Below are 24424 nucleotides of genomic sequence, written 5' to 3' on the forward strand. Positions count from 1 at the left end.
CAGTCCTAGCAAACTAATGCAGTGATATAAGAAACATGATCACTGCCCTGCAACCTTACTGAGGGATCCTATCCATGACAGCCCAAAAAGTATGTTCCATGAAGGCTCAGAGTTGTATCCTGAGTCTAGCACATAACCAGTGCTCAATAATTATTATTGAAAGAAGGTATGAAACAGCAAAGGTATCTGTATGAAGAATTTCAGCTTGTTGTGTACACAGCGTGGAATACAATAATCATCCATTTCTGTGAATTCCTCCTGGCAGCAATTCCTAATATACTACTAAGCTGCTATAATTCCATTCTTACTTATAACTTCCTGATGTAAGCCCATTGTTTCTGTATTTCTTCATATAACCAGGTGCCAACTAGCTTAGTTGGATCCTTCATCTTCCCCTGGTAAATACAGGTCAAAAGCAATCCTGATTCAGTGTTGAGATATCAGAAATCCTTAAAGCCAAACTTCAAACACAAGCCAGTTGCTGCCACAACAGGACACACTATCTGATCTACTAGGTCCTCTTGTTTTCATAATGCATGGGTTCTGGATCCACTGCATTTTCACACAAACCCAAAATAGTGCATGGAAGGGAGAGTTACACCAAAAAACAGTGCCACTTGAGAGGGTAAAAATCAATTAAGGGTGCACTTGACCACTTCTGCTATAATTTCATATAAATGCAACATAAGATGCTTAACTATACTTATACTGAACAAATTTTTCCAAATTTTGAAGTTGGTGATTTAAAGAAAGACTGGTTCAACTGTTGTTTACTTGCTGGTTGGAAAGGAATGTTTTCTGGAAGAAGATTCAAATGTCTTTGAGGTCCTAGAAGGATGGGAACTGAAAAACTGAGTCTGACCTGGAAGATAATGGGTAAGTAAATATGAAATACAGCTTCTCCACTGTATGAGCCAAGGCTTTGGTTTCTTCATTTATAAAATAGAGCCTGAAACTCCTATTCTTACATGGGAATGCCTAAGCATCATATTGCAATATACAGTTGACCCTTGAACAGCATGGGTTGGAACTGTGTGGGTCCACTTACATGTGGATTTTTTTCAATAAATATGTACTACATTACTACACAATCTGTGGTTGGTTGAATCTGGGGTTGGTTGAACTCGAGACATGGAACTGCAGATATGGGAAAACCAAGGATATGGAGGGCCAACTACAGAGTTATAGGTGCATTTTCAACTGTGCAGAGGGTCAGCGCCCCAACCCCCATGTTGTTCAAGGGTCAACTGTATCAAATCAACACACTGTACACCCTAAACTTACACAATGTTGCATGTCAATTATACCTCAATAAAATAAAATTTTTAAAAAGAGTGAAAGGGCCTTCTGGTTAAAATAACAGACTATTCCTCTTTAAAATCCTACTAAAATGAAATAAAGGAATAAAAAAGACATAAACGTACTTAAACTCATTGATCCACCAATTCTCCCTTCTCTCTCTCTTGCATCATTTTCCTCCCTCACTACTGGATCATTCCCATCAATACACAAACATGTTCTTCTAACTCTCCCACCTTTAAAAAGAAAAGTAACCTTCTCGAACCCACTTTCCCCTCCAGCCACTGTTCCATTTCTCCGCTCCTCTTTGTAGCAAAGCTCCTCAAAAGAACTGTCTATATTCACTGCCTCCCATTCCTCTCCTTCTACTCACCCACTCAAATCAGGTCCCTACCACTCCACCTAAACAGCTCCCATTATGGTCACCAACGACCTCCGTGTCATGCAGTTCAAAGGTCAATTCACACTCCTCATCTTACTTGACCTACTAGCAGCACTGGCACAGCTGATGAGCCCCTCCTCCTCAGTTCACTGTCTTCACTAGGCTTTCAGGATCCCACACTCTCCTGGTTTCCTCTGACCTCACTGGCTGCCCCTTCTCAGTCACCTTTACTGGTTCCTCTTCTCCTTCCAGACCTCTTAAAATGGGAATGCCCCTGGGTTCAGTCCATGTTCCTGTTCTCTTTCTATCTACTCTCACTCCCTTGGTCATCTCTTCCAGTCTCATGATTTTAAATAACATCTACATGTTAACAACTCCAAGATTTCTAATTCTTGAACCTCATCCTAACAGATCCAACTACCTATTTAACATATCCACTCAGATGCCTAATAGGTATCTCAATGCAACATGTCCAAAATTGAGCTACTAACCTCCCCCTGCTCAAATCTGCTCTGCCACAGCTTTTTCCATTTCCGTAGATAGTAACTCCACTGTTCCACTTTCTCCTCCCAAAAACCTAAAGCCATTTTTCACTCCTCTCTTTCTCTTATACCTTTCACTCAATCAATCAAGAAATCCTGCAGTTCTGTCTTCAAGATATATCCACCTCCACTGCTGCTCCCACTGGGCTATATCATCTCACATCTGGATTACCACATGAGCCTCCTAACTAGTCTCTCCCTGCTTCTACCTTTCCCTGCAACAATCCATACACAATATAATAGCCAGAGTGATCCTGTTTAAAACCTAAATCATATCATGAGATGCCCGCCCCCCAATCAAAACCTCCAACAGCTCAGAATAAAAGCCAAAGTCCCAACAATGACCTCTAAGGCACTACACTATCTGGTCCCCATTAACTACCTTACCTCTTCTCCTATTACTCTTCTGAGTCTACCTTCAGTTCCTCCAGAAAGCATGCCATACTCCTACCTTAGGGCCTTTGCCATGGCTGTTTTCTTTGGCTAGAATGCTCTTCCCTCAGACCTTCACATGGTTGACACCCTCATTTCCTTTAAGTCTTAATTCCAAAGTTTCTCAACCTTGGCACTATTGTCAATTCTGTGTTGTGGGGGGCTGTCCTCTGCACTGCAGGATGTTTAACAGCATCCTTGGCCTCTACTCACTAGAAAGATACCAGTAGCACCGTCCAACTATCCCCCAGTGGTGACAACCAAAAATGTCTCCAACATTGCTAAATGTCCCCTGTAGGGCAAAACTAATTCCAGTTGAGAACTACTGCTTTATTCAAATATCACCTTCTCAATGAAGCCTACGTTGATCCCATTTAAAATTACAGCCCGCATTTCCCCCAAACTTATGACTTCTCATCCTCCTTATCCTGCTGCATTTTCCCCAGGGCATTTGTCTTAGTCTGTTTGGACTGCTAAAACAAAAGTACCATAAACTGGATGACTTATAAACAACAAAAATTCCTCAGTTCCGGAGACTGGGAAATCCAAAATCAAGGTTCCGGCAGATTCAGTGTCTGGTGACAGCTTCCTCAATGACGGCTTCTGTCTTTTCACTGGAACCTCACATGGCAGAATGGACAAGCTAGGGGCTTCCCTGGTGGCACAGTGGTTAAGAATCTGCCTGCCAATGCAGGGGACACGGGTTTGAACCCTGGTCCGGGAAGATCCCACATGCCACGGAGCAACTAAGCCCGTGCGCCACAACTACTGAGCCTGCGCTCAAGAGACCATGAGCCACAACTACTGAGCCCACATGCCACAACTACTGAAGCCTGCGTGCCTAGAACCCATGCTCTGCAACAAGAGAAGCCACCACAATGAGAAGCCCACGCACCACAACGAAGAGTAGCCCCCGCTCACCACAACTACAGAAAGCCCGTGCACAGCAACGATGACCCAACACAGCCAAAAAAATTTTAAAAAACAAACAAATAAATAAATAAATAAATGAAAAGAATGGACAAGCTAGTTCTCTGGGTCCTCTTTTATAAGGGCACTAATCCTAATCATGAAGGCTCCACTCTCATGACCTAAGCACCGCCCAAAGGCCCCAACCTCTTAATACTATTACCTTGGGGGTGAGGATTTCAACATATGAAATTTGGAGGGACAGAAACATTCAGACCAGCACTGCACTTATCACCTTCTAACATATTATATAATTTACTTTATTATTTTTTTTTAAAAATCTGTCTCCCCCCACTAAAATATAAGTTCCACAAGGGAAGGGATATTTTCTTCATTATTGTATCCTAAGCACCTAGAATAGTGCCTGGCATTTGTAGGTACTCAATTGTACTTGTTGAATGAATAAATGAGAGAAAGAACAGAGATAATGGGAGAGAAGACAACAAGAGCAAACCAGATAAAAGACTGGAATGGCAACTGACTTAGCAAGATGAAGGAAGCTACATCCGGATTGCCTACAAAGGGGGATCTGATGAGAGGTAAGGCTTATCTGCTCCACACAAGCCTGGAAAGGCTCAAACTTGAAGTGCAAGGAGATAGAGATGGGATAAGGTACAGGGCTTAAAACAGGGTTTGGTTGAAAGTCTGGACATAAAACTGGTAAACCACCTCATCCTACCAAAAACCTCTATCCTTCTGTAGCAGGAGGTTGGGGATGTTTTTTCCCTTAGGAAAAAATGAACACACAAATACCAGGAAATACCAGGCGGAGTGGTGGCACAGGGGTGGAAACAGGAAGATTCAATGTAAACTCTCTCAAGAAACTGAATAGTCCCAGAGTAATGATCTCTCGAGAGAGATATGGGCCCCCACCCACAAGCACCAGCAGTCAAGCCAAGAATCAACAAACCCACTCAAGCTGAATTGCCAATCAATTTAAAGCCTCATGCTTAAACATGAACGGTCAGGCAACTACCACCAGCTATTTGATTAAAGCCTTCATTGCAAAAGACAATACCCAAAACAAACAGGGAAAAAAAATCCCTGAAGGAAGCAGACAATTCAAAAAACAGGAAAAAGGGCTTCCCTGGTGGCGCAGTGGTTGAGAGTCTGCCTGCCGATGCAGGGGACACGGGTTCGTGCCCTGGTCCGGGAAGATCCCACATGCCGCGGAGCGGCTGGGCCCATGAACCATGGCTGCTGAGCCTGCACGTCCGGAGCCTGTGCTTGCTCCGCAACGGGAGAGGCCGCAACAGTGAGAGGCCCACATACCGCAAAAAAAAAAAAAAAAAAAAAAAAAAGGAAAAAAAAAGATTAAAAAAAATATATATATATATGTGTATATATATATTACATTATTTTAAAAAAAGAAGATGCTATACAAAAGGAACAATCAGAGAACAAGCAAAAGCTTTTGAAAATTAAAAGGTGGTAGAAAAAAAGTCAATAAAAATGTTGGCATTTATTTCAAGAAAATTTCACAAAAAGAAGAACAAAAGGGAAAAGAGATGGAAAATAGAAGAGGAATGAGTAGCAGATTACAGAATCAATTCATGAAGTCCAAAATCCAAATAATAGGAGGTATAGAGAGAACAAAGAAAATGAGAGGAAGTACTTAAAGAAATAATACATCACACCAGTCAGAATGGCCATCATCAAAAAGTCTACAAATACTATATATAAAATAGATAACTAATGAGAATGTACTGTGTAGCACAGGGAACTTTACTCAATGCTCTGTGGTGACCTAAATGGGAAGGAAATCTAAAAAATAGTGGAGATATATATATATATATATATATGTATAACTGAATCACTTTGCTGTACAGCAGAAACTAATACAACTTTGTAAAGCAACTATACTCCAATTAAAAAAAAAGTCTACAAATAAATGGCAGAGAGGGTGTGGAGAAAAGGGAACCCTCCTGCAGTGTCAGTGGGAATGTAAAGTGGTGCAGCCACTATGGAGAACAGTATGGAGGTTCCTTAAAAGACTAAAAATAGAGTTGCCATATGATCCAGCAATCCACTGCTGGGCATATACCCTGAGAAAACCGTAATTCAAAAAGAGTCATGGACCACAGTGTTCATTGCAGCTCTATTTACAATAGCCCAGACATGGAAACAACCTAAATGTCCATCGACAGAGGAACGGATAAAGAAGATATGGTACATATATACAATGAAATATTACTCAGCCATAAAAAGAATGAAATAATGCCATGTGCAGTAACCCATAGATGGGCCTAGAGATTATCATACAAAGTGAAGTAAGTCAGACAGAGAAACATAAATATCATATGATATCACTTATATGTGGAATCTAAAACAATGATACAAATGAACTTATTTACCAAACAGAGGGCTTCCCTGGTGGCGCAGTGGTTAAGAATCTGCCTGCCAATACAAGGGACATGGGTTCGCCCTGGACCAGGAAGATCCCACATGTCGCGGAGCAACTAAGCCCGTGCACCACAACTACTGAGCCTGAGCTCTAGAGCCCACAAATCACAACTATTGAGCCCATGTGCCACAACTACTGAAGCCTGTGTGCCTAGAGCCCATGCTCTGCAACAAGAGAAGCCACAACAATGAGAAGCCCGCGCACCACAACAAAGAGTAGCCCCCACTCACCGCAACTAGAGAAAGCCCACGCACAGCAATGAAGACCCAACACAGCCAGTCATACATACATACATACATAAAATAAAACAGAAACAGACTCACAGATATAGAAACAAACTTATGGTTACCAAAGGGGAAGGGGCAGGGGAGGGATAAATTAGAATTTGGGGATTAACATATACACACTACTATATATAAAATAGAGAAACAACAAGGATCTACTGTATGGCACTGGGAAGTATATTCAACACCTTATAATAACCTATAATGGAAAAGAATCTGATAAAGAATATATATATATAACTGAATCAGTTTGCCGTACACTTGAAACTAACACAACATTGTAAATCAACTATACTTCAATAAAAAAAAATAAAAATAGGGAATTCCCTGGTGGTCCAGTGGTAAGGACTTGGCACTTTCACTGCAGGGGCCCGGGTTCAGTCCCTGGTTGGGGAACTAAGATCCCACAAGCCACGTGGCATGGCCAAAAATATAAAAATAAAAAATAAATTAAAAAAAATAATAATACAGGAAAATTTCCCATGTCTGAAAGTATTAGTTTCCAGCTTGACAAGGACTAGAAAGTGTCCATCACAATGAATGAAAGAAGGGCCACATGATCATGAAGTTTCATGGACAGAGATTCCCTAAAAGCTTCTAGAGAAATAAAGAGGGGAGAGATTATCTACAAAGGAATAGGACTTAAAGTAGCATCCAGGCTTACACAATATTAGCGGCCAGATGACAATGAGACCATGTCTTCAAATTTATAAAGGCAAATGATTCAAACCTAGTATTTGAAATCTAGAAATACTCTCAGTCATATGTCAGGAAAGAACTAAGACATTTATAGACATGCAAAGACTCAAAGTTTACTCCTAGGCACCCTTCCTCAGGAAGCTAATGGAGGTTGTATTCCAACTAAATGAGGATGTAAACCAGAAAAAGGAAGACAGGGGATCTGAGAAACAGGGGTAAAGACAGAAGAACAGCAAAAGGAGTCCCAAGATAACAGCTAGGCAGAAGGCCTCAGGAGCCTAGGATGGAGACTTCAGAAAAAAGGTCTTCAGGGAAAATACTAAACTCAAGTTTTAGACCATATGGAGAACATTGATGAATGTTTGACAGAGCTCTTAGAGCACTCAGAAAAAAAAAATAGCAATAGGTTCAGAGAAAACTAAGCCAATGAGAAAATTAGGTAATTATTCAAGCCAATGAAAACTAAAAGTTGTAAAATCCATCATATTACATAGGACTAAGCAGTTATTTTTTTAAAATGAAGCATACAGCAGAAACTAACACACCATTGTAAAGCAATTATACTCCAATAAAGATGTTAAAAAAATGATCAAAGGATCAATCCAAGAAGATATAACAATTGTAAATATTAAAAAAATGAAGCATATTATTATGTGGAAAAAAGGTACAGAACTGTGTCCATATTAAGCTACCTTTTAGCTAAGAAAAGGGGAGATACAAATATGTTTCCACTTTTTAAAATAAATAAAAGTGAATAAAAATGTTACCCATAGAAGGAGGAAGGGAACTGGGCAGAGGGGACAGAAGTGAAAACTAGACCTCTTTAAATACACCTTTATGGGACTTCCCTGGAGGTCCAGTGGTTAAGACTCTGCACTTCCACTGCAGGGGGGGCGGGTTCAATCTCTGGTCAGGGAACTAAGATCCTGCATGTGGCGCGGCCAAAAAACAAAACAAAAAGAAAATACACCTTTATTTTGTAGATATGACTTTGAAACCATGTAAATATCTTACAAAATTATAAAACAAAAATTTAATCAAAAGGAAAAAGAAAAAAATCAATCCCTAAAATTTGAAAGCAAGAATGAAGAAAAAAAAAGAATCCATGTATCATGTCAAGTTGGTGGTGTAACTACAAAGAGATGAATTCCTTCAGAGCCACAATAATTGGACAAAAAGAACTGGACAGAAATCTTGAGCTCTTTTCAGTAATCATTTGTTAGTAATAATACTAGTATTGTTGTTCTGAAATTATATGTAAAGAGTAGGATGGAATAAATAAGTACAGCTGACCCTTGAACAACATGGGTTTGAACTGCACAGGTCCACTTATATGAAGTTTTTTTCACTAAACGTGTACTACAGTACTACATGACGCATGGCTGATTGAATCCACAGATGTGGAACCACAGATACGAAGTGGATTTTCGACTGCACAGGGGTTGGCGCCCTTAACCATGGCCTTGTTCAAGGGTCAATTGTAAGTATTCTAATGTTGTCAGGACTAAAGTTTTAATTGTAAGAGACAAGAGATAAAAATATAAAATCAAAGGATTTAAGTAAAAACTCTATAATTTTTAATTTGATTTGGACATATTACTGTGAACTCATGATATATTTTCTTTTAAAAAATATTTCCTAGCTCTGTCCACTAAAAAGGCATTGAAATATGACCAACTCAGTATAAATAAGCACGCACCTAGCACCCTGCCATTTCCCACTAACAGAGACAAGGATTCCTTAAAGAAACGGCTGAGGGCTTCCCTGGTGGCGCAGTGGTTGAGAGTCCGCCTGCCGATGCAGGGGACGCGGGTTCGTGCCCCAGTCCTGGAAGATCCCACATGCAGCGGAGCGGCTGGGCCCGTGAGCCATGGCCGCTGAGTCTGCGCGTCCGGAGCCTTGCTCCACAATGGGAGAGGCCACAACAGTGAGAGGCCCGCGTACCGCAAAAAAAAAAAAAAAGAAACGGCTGATTCCAGCTCCCAGGCATAAAATGGACTAGATGTGCTAGAAATATCTTATCATTCCAGAACTATCACGGCCATCTAGGTCCCACAGCCAATTTAAAGAGGTTCCAATTGGCCAAAAATGGAGTAACTGGAGTACCAAAAAACCCCTAGTATCGGCAGTAGATTGAAACATATCAAGTATGTTAAAAATCTATGAGTTCCTAATGATACCAAAACAAACAAATTAACTGATCATCTTTTGAGGAAGGTGAAAGAACCAAGGATTTATCCTGCCTTTCCTGTAAGAGTACCTTAGAGTAACCAAAGGGTTGATAGGGAAAAGTTATTTCTAGAAGAATTCCAGCTAATAAATAATAGATTTAGAACAGAACTGCATTGCAACCCCCCCCCCCCCAAAATAAGAGATCTAGGCACTGATCACTAATGACAGCTAAACCATTAAGCGAAAAGCTGACAGGGAACTTTTCAATGAGTGAATCAGACTGATGACACCTGAATCCGCTGTTCAATGTTAACATCACCAAAAAAGAGAGCCCATTAGACATCTACATATAAAAACATTCTTGCCAAAAATCAAACCTGAATCTGATCAACACTCTAGATCTACCAGCTTAGAGGAAATACAGGGGATAGAGGAAGAACATTCAATGATATCAAGGGGATTCAATCAGCAAAATCCAGAATGGGAGAATCTCCAGAGGAAAACAAACCAGTTTCTTCAAAAAGTAAATTGTAGGGACAAAAAAATTAATAGGGAGGGGTACTTAAAAATTAAGAGGCTAAAGAGACATGTTAATCAAATGCAATGTATATACCTTGTTTGAATCCTGATTTGAACAAGCCAACTATATCAATTAAGCTTTTTATGAGATAAAAGTGCCTAATCTGAACATTTACTAGGTAGTTGATGATATTATGGGATAAATGTTTATTTGCAGGTGTGACAATGGTATGAAACTATGTTAAAAAATTAAGTCCTTTCTGTTAAAACTCATGCTGTGGTATTTATATCTTATATGATATAATGTCTGGAATTTGCCTCAAACAAATCCAAAGGGGCTGGTGGAAAGTGGGTGAGAGTATAGTGAAAGCAAGATGGGCCATGTGTTGATAGTTACTGAAGCTGGGTAATGGGTACATGGGGTTTGTTATACCATTCTATACTTTTACACGTTTGTAATTTTCCACAACATAAAATGAAAGAAAAAAACAGTACAATAAAGGAAACAAAATCTTAGTACATCTACTTGGCTCAGGAGTGAATATCTACAGTCATAACAATACAGATGCTAGAGACCAGTTGCTTGGACTGGAGTGGTGATGATGGTGGTGGAAATAGAAAGAAGAGGGTAGAGTCAAAGTATTTTTAGAAAGGAAAACTGAACAAAATAAATAAGAAAACAAAAAAAAAAAGAAAGGAAAACTGAAAGGACGTGGAGATTTATTATATGTGGCTGAGGAGGAAGTGGTAGGATTAAGACAGAGGAGTCTAAGAGGACATATGTTTCTAGTACACGTTGCTACCATTTACTAACGTGAGAAAAAAGGGCACATTTGGAAAGGGAAGAGGGTAAATTTAGTTTAGGGCAATGGTTCTCAACCGGAGGTGATTGTGCCCCACAAGAGATATCTGGAGGCAGTTTTGGTTGTCACAACTCATGGCCTCTAGGGGCAGAGGCCACGGATGCTGCTAAACATCCTCCAGTGCACCTAATAGCCCCACACAATAAATAACCATCCAACCCAAAATGTTAATAGTGCGAAGGTTGAGAAATCTGGATCTGGGCCAATGCTGATTTGAAGAGCTCTACAGGAAAACTAGGTGAGGATGTTCGGTAGCCTTTGGAACCCCACCTCCTGAAGCTCAAGATGGAGCTGGTATGCAAATATAAGTTTAGGAGTTGTCAATTTACAGGTGGTCATTCCAATCATCAGCTATAGTGGTGTGTAATCTCCCATGAATATATTCAAAAAGAAGGCCAAGGACAGAGTCCTGGAGGACACCAACACTTATCGTGGGAAAGAAAGGGAGAAAAAGATCCCATGAGAACGACTAAGAAGTGGCCAGCGAAATAGGAGGAAAACCATCAGAGAATGGTATCACAGAAACCAAACAAAGACAGTGTTCCCAAGGAGGAAAATAAGACTAATAAGTGGTACCAAAGGCAGAGAAAAGTTGAGTAAGTTAGGGGCAGAAAGTTTCCATTTAATTTGGCAAAACAGAGCTCACTGATGAATTTGGCAAGATTAATTTCTAGGAATTGTTGGGGGCAGAAGCAAGAACCATCAGATTTTTTTTAATTGAATATGTTTATGAAAGAAAAGAGCCGGTAGAGGTGGAGGAAAGTAGGTAAAGAAATGGGAGAAAGAGGGAATGTAACAAAGGAATAAGGGACCTGGGGAGAGAGGAGATGAGTCCAAGATGGTGTTTCAAGGAAGAATAGCCTTGGACAGGTAGAAGACTAACAGCATTTCACTGAGATAGGAGGGAAAGGAGGGGTAAGATTTCAGCGAAATTGGTAGATGGTAGGGGAAGCAGCTAAGGGAATCCTCATCTGTTGGTCTTAATTTTCCAGTGAAGAACCAGGCACAGCCATCTGTCAAGAGCAAGGGTAAATGTGATGGGATAGGAAATTCGAGGAGAGGTAAGAGTTTGGAATAGTCACTGAAGACAATGGGAGAAGAAGCTGACAAGGGTCATGCAGGAAGATTTCCAGAGAATGATCCTATGATGGGAGCTGTGTTCTAGCCAGGAAATCTTTGAGGTCAAGATGTGTCCTATGAGAAGGCACCACCCAAGTGTCAGAAAGCTGAATCATTAGGAGGATGGGTGCTGTAAGTATAAACAGGGAACAAGTATGTCATTTGGAAGTCCTGTTTCTTTTGCCTTTTTCTTTTAAGTTCCAGGAGGGCAGGCACCATGTTTGTTTGAATCACCACTGGATCCCCAGCACCTAGTCCAGTGCCTGACACATAGTAGGTACTCAATAAATAGTGGGTACATGAAATAGAGGGATACTAAAATGTCTCAGAGGCCAATCTAATGATGTAGATGCCTTACGCCCATTCCCACATCTCTCATGATATGTTTCAACCCTGTTCTGCTGAAAACACTAGCCTTCCAAATACAGACACCTGCCACTTGCTATCCTGCCCTTATCAGTATCTCTCTGTCCTAAATTTCCCTTGTATTAAATTCCTTGGATGCTAGACATTTGCAATAATGGCTGCAGTTCTCTCTCCTCCTCTCCACCCTCTCTGAAATGAAACACTAGCAATGTTCTCTCCACCGTTAAGAAGTACACTTTCAGAACAGAACCCCTCCTCCCCTGTAGCACTAGAAGAGCTCTATGATTAAAATATCAGGCATGCTGCCGTTATAGACTGCAATGCCTGGGGTCATCTTCAACCAGCCTTTGTTCCTTATTACCTGTGCCACTTGACTGTGTTTCTTGGGGATGTTTTTCAGATGGTTAGACCGTACACAGACCATGTTCCTGTCTATGGAAAGAAAAAGAATTTGATTTACATGGTTTTCTTCCTAAAAGATTATTTAGAATAAAATGTCTAGCAACTCAAATCCCCTAATCCAAAGAGGCATATGCAAATATGAAGAAGCAAAGTACCTAATTCATGCTCAAGGCCATTTTTCAGAGAAAACCTGTTTCCTGGTCTGGCCATTAAAAAGCTTATTCTTAATGGAGCTAGTCCGCAATATTTTCTTTCATGCCACAAATGTGCAATATGATAATGTCTGCTTTCTGTTCAGATTTTAAGAGGGAAGTAAAATGTAATGGGTTTTGTTTTTCTGTTAGTGAATAACAGAACACTGACGTCATATACTCATTTAATTCAGCACACAGGGGAAAAAAAGAAAGCCAAGTGCCTACCCTAATGAACTGTAGTTTAAGGCATATGGATATTAAACAGTGTAACTAATATAAAATGATGGTGTTTCAAGTGGATTTATTGAAAATGGGCAAATGGTAAGTTCAGGAATAGAATCTGGGAATGGATACTGGAATTAAGTCTCAGAAATATGCCACTGTGATTTCTCTCACCAGCACTCACCTCCCCTACCAGTTCTTTTAAGGCAGATTTATCGCAGAAAGCTCTTAATTTTCAGGGATATGGGGATGTGAAATAGAAAGGGCATGTCTCTAATAAGCAGGAGACTGCTCCCAGTACAGAAAGTAACATAAAATGATAACAATGATGATGACGACGATGTTGACAACAATGATGATAATGAGACCAGCAGCACCAGCATCAATATTTATGAAGTGCTTACTAGGTCTCAGGCATATGGCTTTTAGAGGAAGAAAGCTGGGGGGCGGGGAGGTTGATTCCTAGCACTATAATACAATGACTACTCACCAAAAAGTATCCCCAATTAATCTTATTTTTTAATGCCTTTTTTTAAATTGAAGTATAGTTGATTTACAATGTTGTGTTACTTTCAGGTGTACAGCACAGTGATTCAGTTTTATATGTATATATATACATATACACATATATATATATATTTTAGATTCTTTTCCTTTATAGGTTATTACAAAATATTGAGTACAGTTCCCTGTGCTATACAGTAGGCCCTTGTTGGTCATCTATTTTATATATAGTAGTGTATAAATCCACTGTATGGATTTATAGTGTATGTTACAGTAGTGTATGTTAATCCCAAACTCCTAATTTATCCCTCCCCCACTTTCCCCTTTGGTAACCATAAGTTTGTTTTCTATGTCTGTGGGTCTATTTCTGGTTTGCAAGTAAGTTCATTTGTATCATTTTTTTTTGATTCCACATATAAATGATATATTTGTTTTTCTCTGTCTGGCTTACCTCACTTAATATGATAATCTCTAGGTCCACATTGCTGCAAATGGCATTATTTCATTTTTTGTAGCTGAGCAATATTCCATTGTGTATATATATACCACATCTCCAATTAATCTTGTGATCATGCTCTGCATCAAAGGCTTCCAATTCAACTTTCTCCTTTAGAGCCACCATATTTCCCACTCCTCTCTACTCCCACAGACACTGTTCTCTGCACCCTCCCCTTTCCTCTCAGTTTTTGTTTGGTTATTTCTACTAGTCACAGCCTTCGACTGACCTCTCCAAGTTCCCAGGTAGTACCCCACAGTCTTTGGATTGCCATCTGGACCTCAGTTCACAGAGAAGGTGGACTTATTTCGGTAGCCACTGATGACAGGCTGGAGAAGGCAGAAGGACAGGAGAGGGACAACAGGTCAAATAAAACCAAGGAGGACAATACAAAGAATGAAAGAATGTTCTCTGGATGAGAAAAAATAAATGATGCTTGCTTGGAAGGTATGGCATAGGTGAAATTCCATGACTGAGAAGATCAAAACACTCCATAGACACTCCATAGGAGAAAGCAGTTCCAATCTTGCCATAAAGCAGGAGTCAGAAAACTTTTTCAATAAAGGGCCAGACAGTAAATCATTTTAGGCTTTGCAGGCCATACGGTCCCTGTCACAACTATTCAACTCTGCCACTGTAGTGCAAAAGTAGCCATAGACAATCCATAAACAAGTGAGCTCAGCTGTGTTCCAATAAAACTTTATTTACAAAGCCGAGCAGCAGAGCAGATGTGGCCTCAGGGCCATAGTTTGCCAACCTCTGCCACAAATTAAATTCTGCCTTTCTGCGGCCTCATTAGAAGTTTTCCAAAGTCTGGAATCTTTCTAAGGAGGCAGTAGCGTACTGGTTGAGAAAGTGGGCTCTGCATCAGATCAACTTGAGTGTAAACCTTAGCTCTGGCACTTTCTAGATGTGTGTCCTTGGTCGAATCACTTAATCTCTCTGAGCCTCAAGTAGTCATCTGTAAAATGACACTGTCTATCCCTCAGTGTGACTGTAAATAGTAAACAAGACAATGATACATGTTACTCACTTAGCATAGGGCCTGGTCCCCAGCAAGTGCCTGGTTAAGTATTGGCTGATAGTATTAGCTATTAAGGAGACTTGGTAGATAAAGGATAGGGAAGTAGGGGTTTACAGAAGGTATAATAGGATGGAGAAAACAACAGAGGCCCTCAGATCTGGGTGCAGCTGTTGTCACATTGACTCCATTGAGCATTTGTAGGTAAGATTCTAGTCTCTGTAAAATTTTCTTCTGAGCTTCAAATTTCACCTGCAAAAGAATATAACCAGTGAAACAAAAGACTTCTGCAGTATCACCTCAAAGAATAGAAAACAAACAGGATAAGAGAAGGTTGTCCCACGGATTCTTGGGTCATGGTCTCAGCAGATAAGGAACTCAGAATGATGGAACAGCAACAGACCTAATGAGGTACTGGGAAAAGGTCAAGTGAGCTCTTGTGTAAGCTCACCATTTCATCTGACCTTTCAGACTGAACATTCCAGCTATATGTTAGTGCTGTCCAGTAGAACTTGCTGTGATAATGGAAATGTTCTCTATTGGTTATGTTCTATGTAATATGGCAGCCTACACTAGCTACAGGGGGCTACTGAGCACTTGAAATGTGACTCATGTGACTGAGGAAACGAATTTTTAATTTTATTTCATTTTAATTAACAGTCGGCTCTGCTATCACGTGACACAAGCATTCCTAAACCATACTACACAAAATTACTCAAAAGAAATCACAGGGCTCAGGGCTCATGGGAAAATGGGGTTGGGCACACACATTCCAAAAATTTATCAGTAACACACACAAAAAAAGTAGGAAATTAATAAACATAGAAAAGTTTTGCACATGTTAAATGGTTAGGCCATGTATAAACACTACAATAATGATGGCTCATTACCCTGACAAAGACCTGAAACTTGCTTGTGGAAGTGGCTGTCCACTTATGAGTTATCATGAGGTGGTGAAAGGAGGATTATGGGGGTGGAACAGAAAGTTCTCACAGCAGATGTGAATGGGTGTGGCTCATACCACACTCAGTGATCTGAGGGAGCTGGGAGATGTGTGTGGGCGCTCATTTTACAAATTCTTATGCAGCTCAGTTTGGCCGGGTACAGATCCCCTTTCATCTCATGTTTCTCGTGGACAGAATCACTCCTAAGCAAACATGAAATCTGCATTTTGTTCAAATTGTTCCCTAACACATCAATCTGTTGGAACAAATTTTCATTTTCAAAACAAGCATTAGAGCAGAATTGACTGTATTTAAATTTAAATAGCCACATGTAGCTAGTGGCTACTGTGTTGGAAAGTGCAGCTATATATGAAGCAGCAAGAACACTTGCTACTCACACACACAGAGCTATAAGAATAACCCCCAAAAAAAGCAAGGAAGAAAGGAAACAGGCATTCGGATATAAGGCTCTAGAGTTTGGAAGACATAACTGGCCTAAAGTGAAAATTTCAGAGTCATTAGCATATTGAGTTTAAGGACACGTTGGGGCATCTGGGTAGACCTGTTCAGCCAAGCTTCCTACAAGTCTAGCACCTGATAGAATGGAGGAGTGAAGACTTAAGCTGGGTACCTACCTTGAGCTGTTCTTCATGGCTCAGCCTCCAGAGTGGCATCACAACATCAGCCAGCCTTGAATAAAATAATCCAGGCACCTCATTCATTATCTAAATATGTACTGAGCACCTACTACGCATAAGTACTCCCTGCCACCATTTGCTCTGGCATTTTACTTATCATTCAGAAGACCTAACTCTCAGGCCCCTGGGGAGATGGAGTCTGGGAGGAGAGCCCATTTTGGTGCTGTCTACTTAACAAAGCCGAACAGATGGGCAAACCTAATATAAGAAAAATCCAGATTTATCAGGAGGTAATTAATCATATTATAAAAAGGCTTCACTGTTGCGTTCCTTTAAATAGCTCACCTCCCTAACACTTTTAAAATATAATTTGATTTAGAAAATACAGTTGTTGCATAAAATGAGGTATATTTGTGTTTGCATGGCTGCGGTGGGACTATTCATTTCTAATTCATCTCATCTCTAAGTCCCTGGTTTTCAGTATACCTGTCCTGGACCTTTTGAGACACAAGGTCCCAGTTTAATATTCTCTTTCTGCCAAAAACACACATAAAGGCAAGGAGAACATTTTCTGCAATCACAAAGCATTTCCACCAACATTCCTTAGATGTCTTAAGTTTGCCCTGGGTATCCTACCTGAGGTGCCCCCCTGAATCCCTGCAAATGCCACACTGTACGTCAGGCATACAGAATTTCAGTAGGCCCAGAGATTCAGATTTGTTAAGGGGAAGGGATATCACCCAGGGCCTTACCTTTCCTGCCAGGAATCATCTAGTGGTCCAAGATGTCTTGGTTTCTTCTGACTTTTCTGTCTTCTTTGACACTTCTTGGCTATCATGTGGGTGAAGTTTCCCTTACATGCTGAGCCCAGAAAGAGTTGTGACCAACCTGGAGGTTTTCTGGCACACCAGGGGAGCAAATAATAATAGCATCTACCTTATAGAGTGGTTGCAAGAGTTAAATAAAGGATAATAAAAAACACTTAGCACGGTGCTGGGAAAACTGGACAGCTACATGAAAAAGAATGAAATTAGAACACTCCCTAACACCATACACAAAAATAAACTCAAAATGGATTAAAGACTTAAATGTAAGGCCAGACACTAAAACTCTTAGAGGAAAACATAGGCAGAACACTCTATGACATAAATCACAGCAAGATCCCTTTTGACCCACCTCCTAGAGAAATGGAAATAAAAAACAAAAATCAAAAATAAACAAATACGACCTAATGAAACTTAAAAGCTTTTGCACAGCAAAGGAAACCATAAACAAGACGAAAAGACAACCCTCAGAATGGGAGAAAATATTTGCAAACGAAGCAACTGACAAAGGATTAATCTCCAAAATATACAAGCAGCTCATGCAGCTCAATAACAAAAGAACAAACAACCCAATCCAAAAATGGGCAGAAGACCTAAACAGACATTTCTCCAAAGAAGATATACAGACTGCCAACAAACACATCAAAGAATGCTCAACAGCACTAATCCTTAGAGACACGCAAATCACAACTACAATGAGGTATCACCTCACACCAGTCAGAATGGCCATCATCAAAAAATCTACAAACAATAAATGCTGGAGAGGGTGTGGAGAAAAGGGAACCCTCTTGCACTGCTGGTGGGAATGTAAATTGATACAGCCACTATGGAGAACAGTACGGAGGTTCCTTAAAAAACTAAAAATAGAACTACCATATGACCCAGCAATCCCACTACTGGGCATATACCCTGAGAGAACCATAATTCAAAAAGAGACATGTACCACAATGTTCACTGCAGCTCTATTTACAGTAGCCAGGACATGGAAGCAACCTAAGTGTCCACTGACAGATGAATGGATAAAGAAGATGTGGCACATACATACAGTGGAATATTACTAAGCCATAAAAGGAAACGAAATTGAGTTATTTGTAGTGAGGTGGATGGACCTAGAGTCTGTCATACAGAGTGAAGTAAGTCAGAAAGAGAAAAACAAATACTGTATGCTAACACATATATATGGAATCTTAAAAAAATGGTTCTGAAGAGCCTAGGGGCAGGATAGGAATAAAGACACAGATGTAGAGAATGGACTTGAGGACACGGGGAGGGGGAAGGGTAAGCTGGGAAAAAGTGAGAGGATGGCATGGACATATATACACTACCAAATGTAAAACAGATAGCTAGTGGGAAGCAGCCACATAGCACACACAGCGAGATCAGCTCAGTGCTTTGTGACCACCTAGAGGGGTGGGATAGGGAGGGTGGGAGGGAGACAAAAGAGGGAGGAGAAATGGGGATATATGTATATGTATAGCTGATTCACTTTGTTATAAAGCAGAAACTAACACACCATTGTGAAGCAATTATACTCCAATAAAGATGTTAAAAAAAAGCACTCAGCAGAAGATTAAATAGACAAGATGTTTGTAAAGCTCTGAGCAGTGTCCAGTGCCTGGGAAAAACTCAGTACATGTTAATTACAACTGTCATGATGTTTAAAGACAGTATGGGACTGAATGGGGGTGGCAATATTAAAGGAAGGGAGCAGGGGGAAGGAATAGTGGGAGTAACTATGAGTCAAAAGCTGGAAGAGTTAGAACAGGTGAAGGGCCTCACTTTGGAAAGAGGAAGGAACCCCTCTTCCTCCCACACAGGACTCTCTGTTGTTGCCTATTTACCTAATGGTGCCTGATCATTGATGTTTAACTATTTTGAGTACCCAGGACACATGTATGGACTTAGCCAGACACCTCACTGATCTGCCATGAAATTACCTTTTTGCCCTTGCCCTCTACCTTGGATTTCATCCTAATGTTAAGTCATACCTTAATTCATAATGAAATACATTTCAAGTCCAACATATGGAATAGGTTTATTAACAAAGATTCTTCCATGGACTCAATGCAACCAAAAATAAATAAATAAATAAATTTATTTTAAAAATTAAAAAGATTCTTCCATGGCTCCCTCTATTACTGTAAAATTAGTATGCATGATCACTACATAATTTAGAGGATGCTGACATGGGTGCTGTAATATTTAGCCCATACAGTATTTTGTATGTTTACAAAGTACTAAAGAAAGTAACTGTCATAGCTTGGAAGCATTCTGAGGATTTCAAATTTCTAACAGAATAAATTTAAGCTGGCCCGGAGTTCAGATGTTAACAATAACACACACCACCCAGCTCCCAGGAAGGGACAAGTCGTTAAGAACATGGGCTCTGGGGCCATGTTCTAATCCCAGCTCTTCTTCTCACTAGCTCTGACTCTGGGCAAGTTACTTAAGTGTTATGAATCTCAGTGTCACCATCTATAAAAATATGACTGGTAACACCTACCTTTCAGGGTTGTGGTAAGAATTAAATGAGCTCATATATAGGAAGCACTCAGGTCTGTGTCTAACACAGCAGCTGTTCAACATGTGTCACTGCCCTGCCTCAGGCTCTGATTCGAAGTGTGTCACCTGACTTCTTTGCGCCTTAATGTGTCCAACCTGTAAATCTGGTGAGATATAATGCATGCGAGTGCTGTGAGCGTAAGAACAATTACGTGGAAACTTAAACAACACACACACGCAAACTCTCCTAACCTCAGTGCCTGCTGGAGTGTGGTGAACTTAAGGCCCACTCAGGACCACCTGTTAATACTACCAAATGTGTGACCTGTGGTAGACCTTTTTCCAAGGTGAGACAGATGTGTATATTTGAAAAGCAAAACCAGAGAAAGGAATGAGCGAAGGGGCAGGAGACAAAGAATAAAGAATGGTACGGAGAGGGGCACTGAGGAGGCCCACACTACAGGTGGAGAGAGTGGTGCTCTTCCAGGAAAGGGGCCCTGTCCCTCCAGCTGGCAGGGAAGGAAGAAGGAAACTGCAGGCCCACTGGGGGTTGGCAGAGGGGCAGGGGAGCTGAGGAATTTGAGTACAGCTATCTCTATCCCATGATATTTAGACTTTTTGTGAGTGTGGGCCCTCTCCCTGGTGACTAGCCACCATGACTGTGCTCCACTTGCCCTGTACCCCTTGTCCTTCTACATTTCTCCAAATGGTCAGATATAGTCTACAATAGGACTCTACTATTTCAGGGTGCCAACCAGACATCTCTCCTGGTAAAGAGTCTCTCATCATACTTAGTAATTTCTCAAGTGAAATATAGTTTTCAAGGCAGTATAGTAATACCACTCAAAGTGAGTTACATTTTGTTTTTATAGTGTTTCCTGTTTTAAATAAATGCTTGGGTTAAAAAAAAAAAAAGAATGTGACAACTGCTCTATTTCTGCCTCAGGAATTGATCAGAAAGAGACCCAAGGTCCAGAGCTGCCAGAGAGCAAGGTATACTAACTCTCTAGGGCTGAATAGCTAACCAGCCTGAAATGCTCAGAGAGGTTCAAAGCAGAGACTATGTAGTAGGTTTAATCCTCACAGAGCCAAGGATCTCCTTGGAGCAAATGTTCACCCACGGAAAAGGATCCTGCTTACACTCTCCGTTCACCCTTCTTGCAGCTGGCCTGGCCCCAGACATGGTTCCTGGCTAAACCAGACGGACAGATGGGTACTGCTGCGTCCTGACTGCAGCCCACGTGCAGTCAGGTCCTTCCTTCCCCCACCAGACCCCCTTCACCAGCCCTTCCATCCCTCTCCTCTTTGGGCAAGTTCTGCCCACCGTGTTTGTAAGAAGGGTAACGAGGAAGAGACACTAGGAAAGGCTACCACTGAACTTGGGCGGGCTGCAGGGCCAGAAGAGCCGACAAGGGGAACAGGGGGAGGTCAGAACACAGGCGGAAGCAGAGCTGGATGCGACCACAAGCAGCCAGCGTCCGGTCGTCCCCTCCCCCACCTCGCCGGCCTTCCCAACTCCCCGCCCAGGAGGCAGCTTGGCGCAGTAAACAGTTTTCTCTACCGCAGGGGATAAATCGGGTTTTCGGACACTCCACGTACCCCTCTTACCTTCGTAACCTATAAATCTTCTTACAAACCGGAGGCGGTTAACGACAAAATCAGCTAAGGGTCCACATCGCAGCCGCTGGGGAGAGTCACTTCCTGGTGCGCCCAGCGCCTCTACTCCCGGAACAGACGCGACGGGACGCTGGGCTCCCCCGGGCGCTGGCTGGCCCGACACCTGGAAGCTTGTCTCGTGAGCCCTTCCCCCCGACTTTGTCCCGGTGCTTCTCTAGAAATCTTCCGCCAAAGAACTCGTTGCGCTAAGGCCCGGCGCCTTCACTTCCCAGCGACCCCTCCGCGCGGCCCCGCCCCCTGCCTGCTCGCCTCACCCTCCCATTGGTGGATCTGGATAAATCTCCTAAATCACTTAGAAATTCTCACTACTGTAGCGTAAACAGCGCTACCTCTATAGGGGTAGCCTACAACCAAAAGAATAGTTTTCTAATGGTAGAATTGCAGGCATCAGATCCATAATGGATTGGAAGATTGGGAGAGGAAGAGCGGGGTGGCTTCCTCAAATCGCAGCATTGAAGGATGCACACGTATGTGCTGTAAAAAAAATTGTTTTTATTCTGTTACTTTAACAGAATAAAATTTACAGCAAAGTGAATCTACATTTTATGACGCTCGATTTGTATGCTTAATAGTAATTGGGCTTAAATGGAAAACACTTTATAGGCAACATTTCAGTTATTTATTCAAAGCATAATATGCCTATTATGTGCAAGGCAATGCATTAACCCTATTGAGTACAGCAGTTAAGTTAAACAAGGACCAATAACTCACATAACAGCAAACATTGTCAGCCTGACCAAGGTTCAAAGCACAGATCTGCCACTTATAAGCTGTGTGAATTTGGGCCAGTTACTTAATTGCTCAGTGCCTCATTTTTCTCATCTGAAAAAATGTCCGTATCAATTGTACCTACCTCACTGGGTTTTGATAAAGATTAAAGAAGTTAATGCATGCAAAGTGCTTAGAACAGAGTGAGCACACACTCAATAAATGTTAGCTATTATAATTCAAAAATAATTGTATATACTGTGTGTGTATATACACACACATGTGCATATATACCTTTTTTTAAAAAAGATCTTTATACGATGTGTAAAATAAATAAACTACAAGGATATATTGTACAACACAGGGAATACACCCAATATTTTATAATAACTTTAAATGGAGTATAATCTATAAGCGTTTTGAATCACTATGTTGTACACCTGAAACTAATAGAGTATTATACATCAACTATACCCTAATGAAAAAAATTTTTTAATCCACTAAAAAAAAGAAAAGAAGAGAGATCTTTGCTTCCCATTCTAAAGACTTGAGCAGGTAAGTGCTTGACTCAGATTGTGGCCTTCCTAACTGCTCTAATGGCTCTTGAGCAAAATTGGAGTGCAAACCACTGCTTCAGGTTTCTAGGCCTGCACTGGGCTAGCAAGTGAAACCAGGCCAGAGAGTGTGCTTTTGGGTCTCTTCTCCCTTTCTCTCCTCTTAATCCCCTCTTATTCAGAAAGCCAGCTCTACTCCTTTCCTCACCTCTTCTTCCCCTTTCTTCTCCTTCCCATGCCCTTCTGCTCCTTTATAATTTCTCATCTTGGCATCTTTTGTTGTGCCTAGCCCAGAGCCAGGTGCCCAATAGGAGCTCGATAAATATTTGTTGAATTGATTTGAATCCCACCTTGTCTACTGAAAGGAAAAGGGCATATCTTCGCTCACCCCCACCCTCACCTGCTCTGAGCATCCAATCGAACTCATTTAAAGCAGGTCTGTCAGCTCGGTGCTTTGTGACCGCCTGGAGGGGTGGGATAGGGAGGGTGGGAGGGAGGGAGACGCAAGCGGGAAGAGATATGGGAATATATGTATATATATAACTGATTCATTTTGTTGTGAAGCTGAAACTAACATACCATTGTAAAGCAATTATACTCCAATAAAGATGTTAAAAAAATAAAAAATAAATAAATAAATAAATAAATAAAGCAGGTCTGTCATTTGAGAAGGCAGAACCCTGAGGGGTGACCAGAGAAAAGAGATTAAGGAAGCTATAATGTAATTACTTAGCCTTAACATTTCTATATATATTTAATCTGATAAACCACGTTCTTCTCTACAAGTGAAATCATTACATTTGTAAGAGGGGTAAAATATCCCATATTATAGAAAAGGTTAGACTCGTCAACAGGAAAGTCAATAAATGAACATGTCATAGGTGATAAGAAATATTGTTGAATTAAATAAGAGCCGAAACCAAGATAACCTTTGCTTAACTTTGTTACCAGCAAACCAAATCACTACAAAGTGAAATCTCTAGAAATTTGTCAAATATTCTCATTTTGGACCAAAGAAAGGATTTCTGAGAGGCTAAAGATTTCATTAGCTCTCAGAAATAACATGTATTAAATCACTTGGAAAAATAAATAAACAAATAAAATCACTTGGCAGTTAGGGCTGATTTGGTTGCATTAGCCGTGTTCTTCAGGTGTGCTTCCCAGGCCTCTAGGCCTGTGTTAGAGGCCATGAGGGATAGACATAGCCTGCACCCTCGAGAGTATGTGACCTGATGGAAAGACAAGGCTCACAAAGTCAGAATACACAACCATGGGCTTTGGTAATTCTAGAAAAGCAGAGGATATTCTTGGTAGTCAAGGAAGGAAGAGAATGAGAATTGAATTAATGCATAGAATTTTAATCACCTGAGAGGAGGTGGGGGCTGCAGCATGAAAAGAGGAATGAGCAAAATATATGTTCAAGGCCCAGGAGGAGGCAGGCCCGGCTGGAAGGGACTGTGGTGCCAAAGTCAGTGGAGATCAATAGGTCCAGGAAGATAAAGGGCCTGGAGCCATTCATACTGTATTTTTATACTTTTGGGCAGCATTAAACATTTTTATTAAATAGGAAAAAAAAAAAGAAGGGCCTGGAGTTGTAGTGCTGGGATGAGGGGTTTGATCTAGTTCCCTTAACAACAGGCAGCTAGTGAAGAATTTTTCATGAGATGTTTCTGGAAGTGAACTTTAGC

At 41.0% G+C, this 24424-nt stretch overlaps 1 protein-coding gene across 1 annotated transcript in view; it reads right to left on the minus strand.

Moving 5' to 3' along the window:
* Positions 1-23001, minus strand: part of TRMT2B (tRNA methyltransferase 2B) — a 90001-nt gene extending 67000 nt beyond the window's left edge. Inside the window, 7 exon segments of the mRNA XM_027086129.1 lie at positions 12412-12482; positions 14098-14197; positions 15007-15141; positions 16469-16523; positions 17224-17407; positions 21406-21628; positions 22945-23001. Coding sequence (XP_026941930.1) covers positions 12412-12482; positions 14098-14197; positions 15007-15141; positions 16469-16523; positions 17224-17407; positions 21406-21628; positions 22945-23001 — 825 coding nt within the window.
* Between the last annotated feature and the right edge of the window lie 1423 nt (positions 23002-24424).

This window comes from Aethalodelphis obliquidens, unplaced genomic scaffold (genome assembly GCF_003676395.1).
Source record: "Aethalodelphis obliquidens isolate GAN/ISIS:26980383/991018 unplaced genomic scaffold, ASM367639v1 scaffold54, whole genome shotgun sequence".
NCBI classification, from domain to species: Eukaryota; Metazoa; Chordata; class Mammalia; order Artiodactyla; family Delphinidae; genus Aethalodelphis; species Aethalodelphis obliquidens.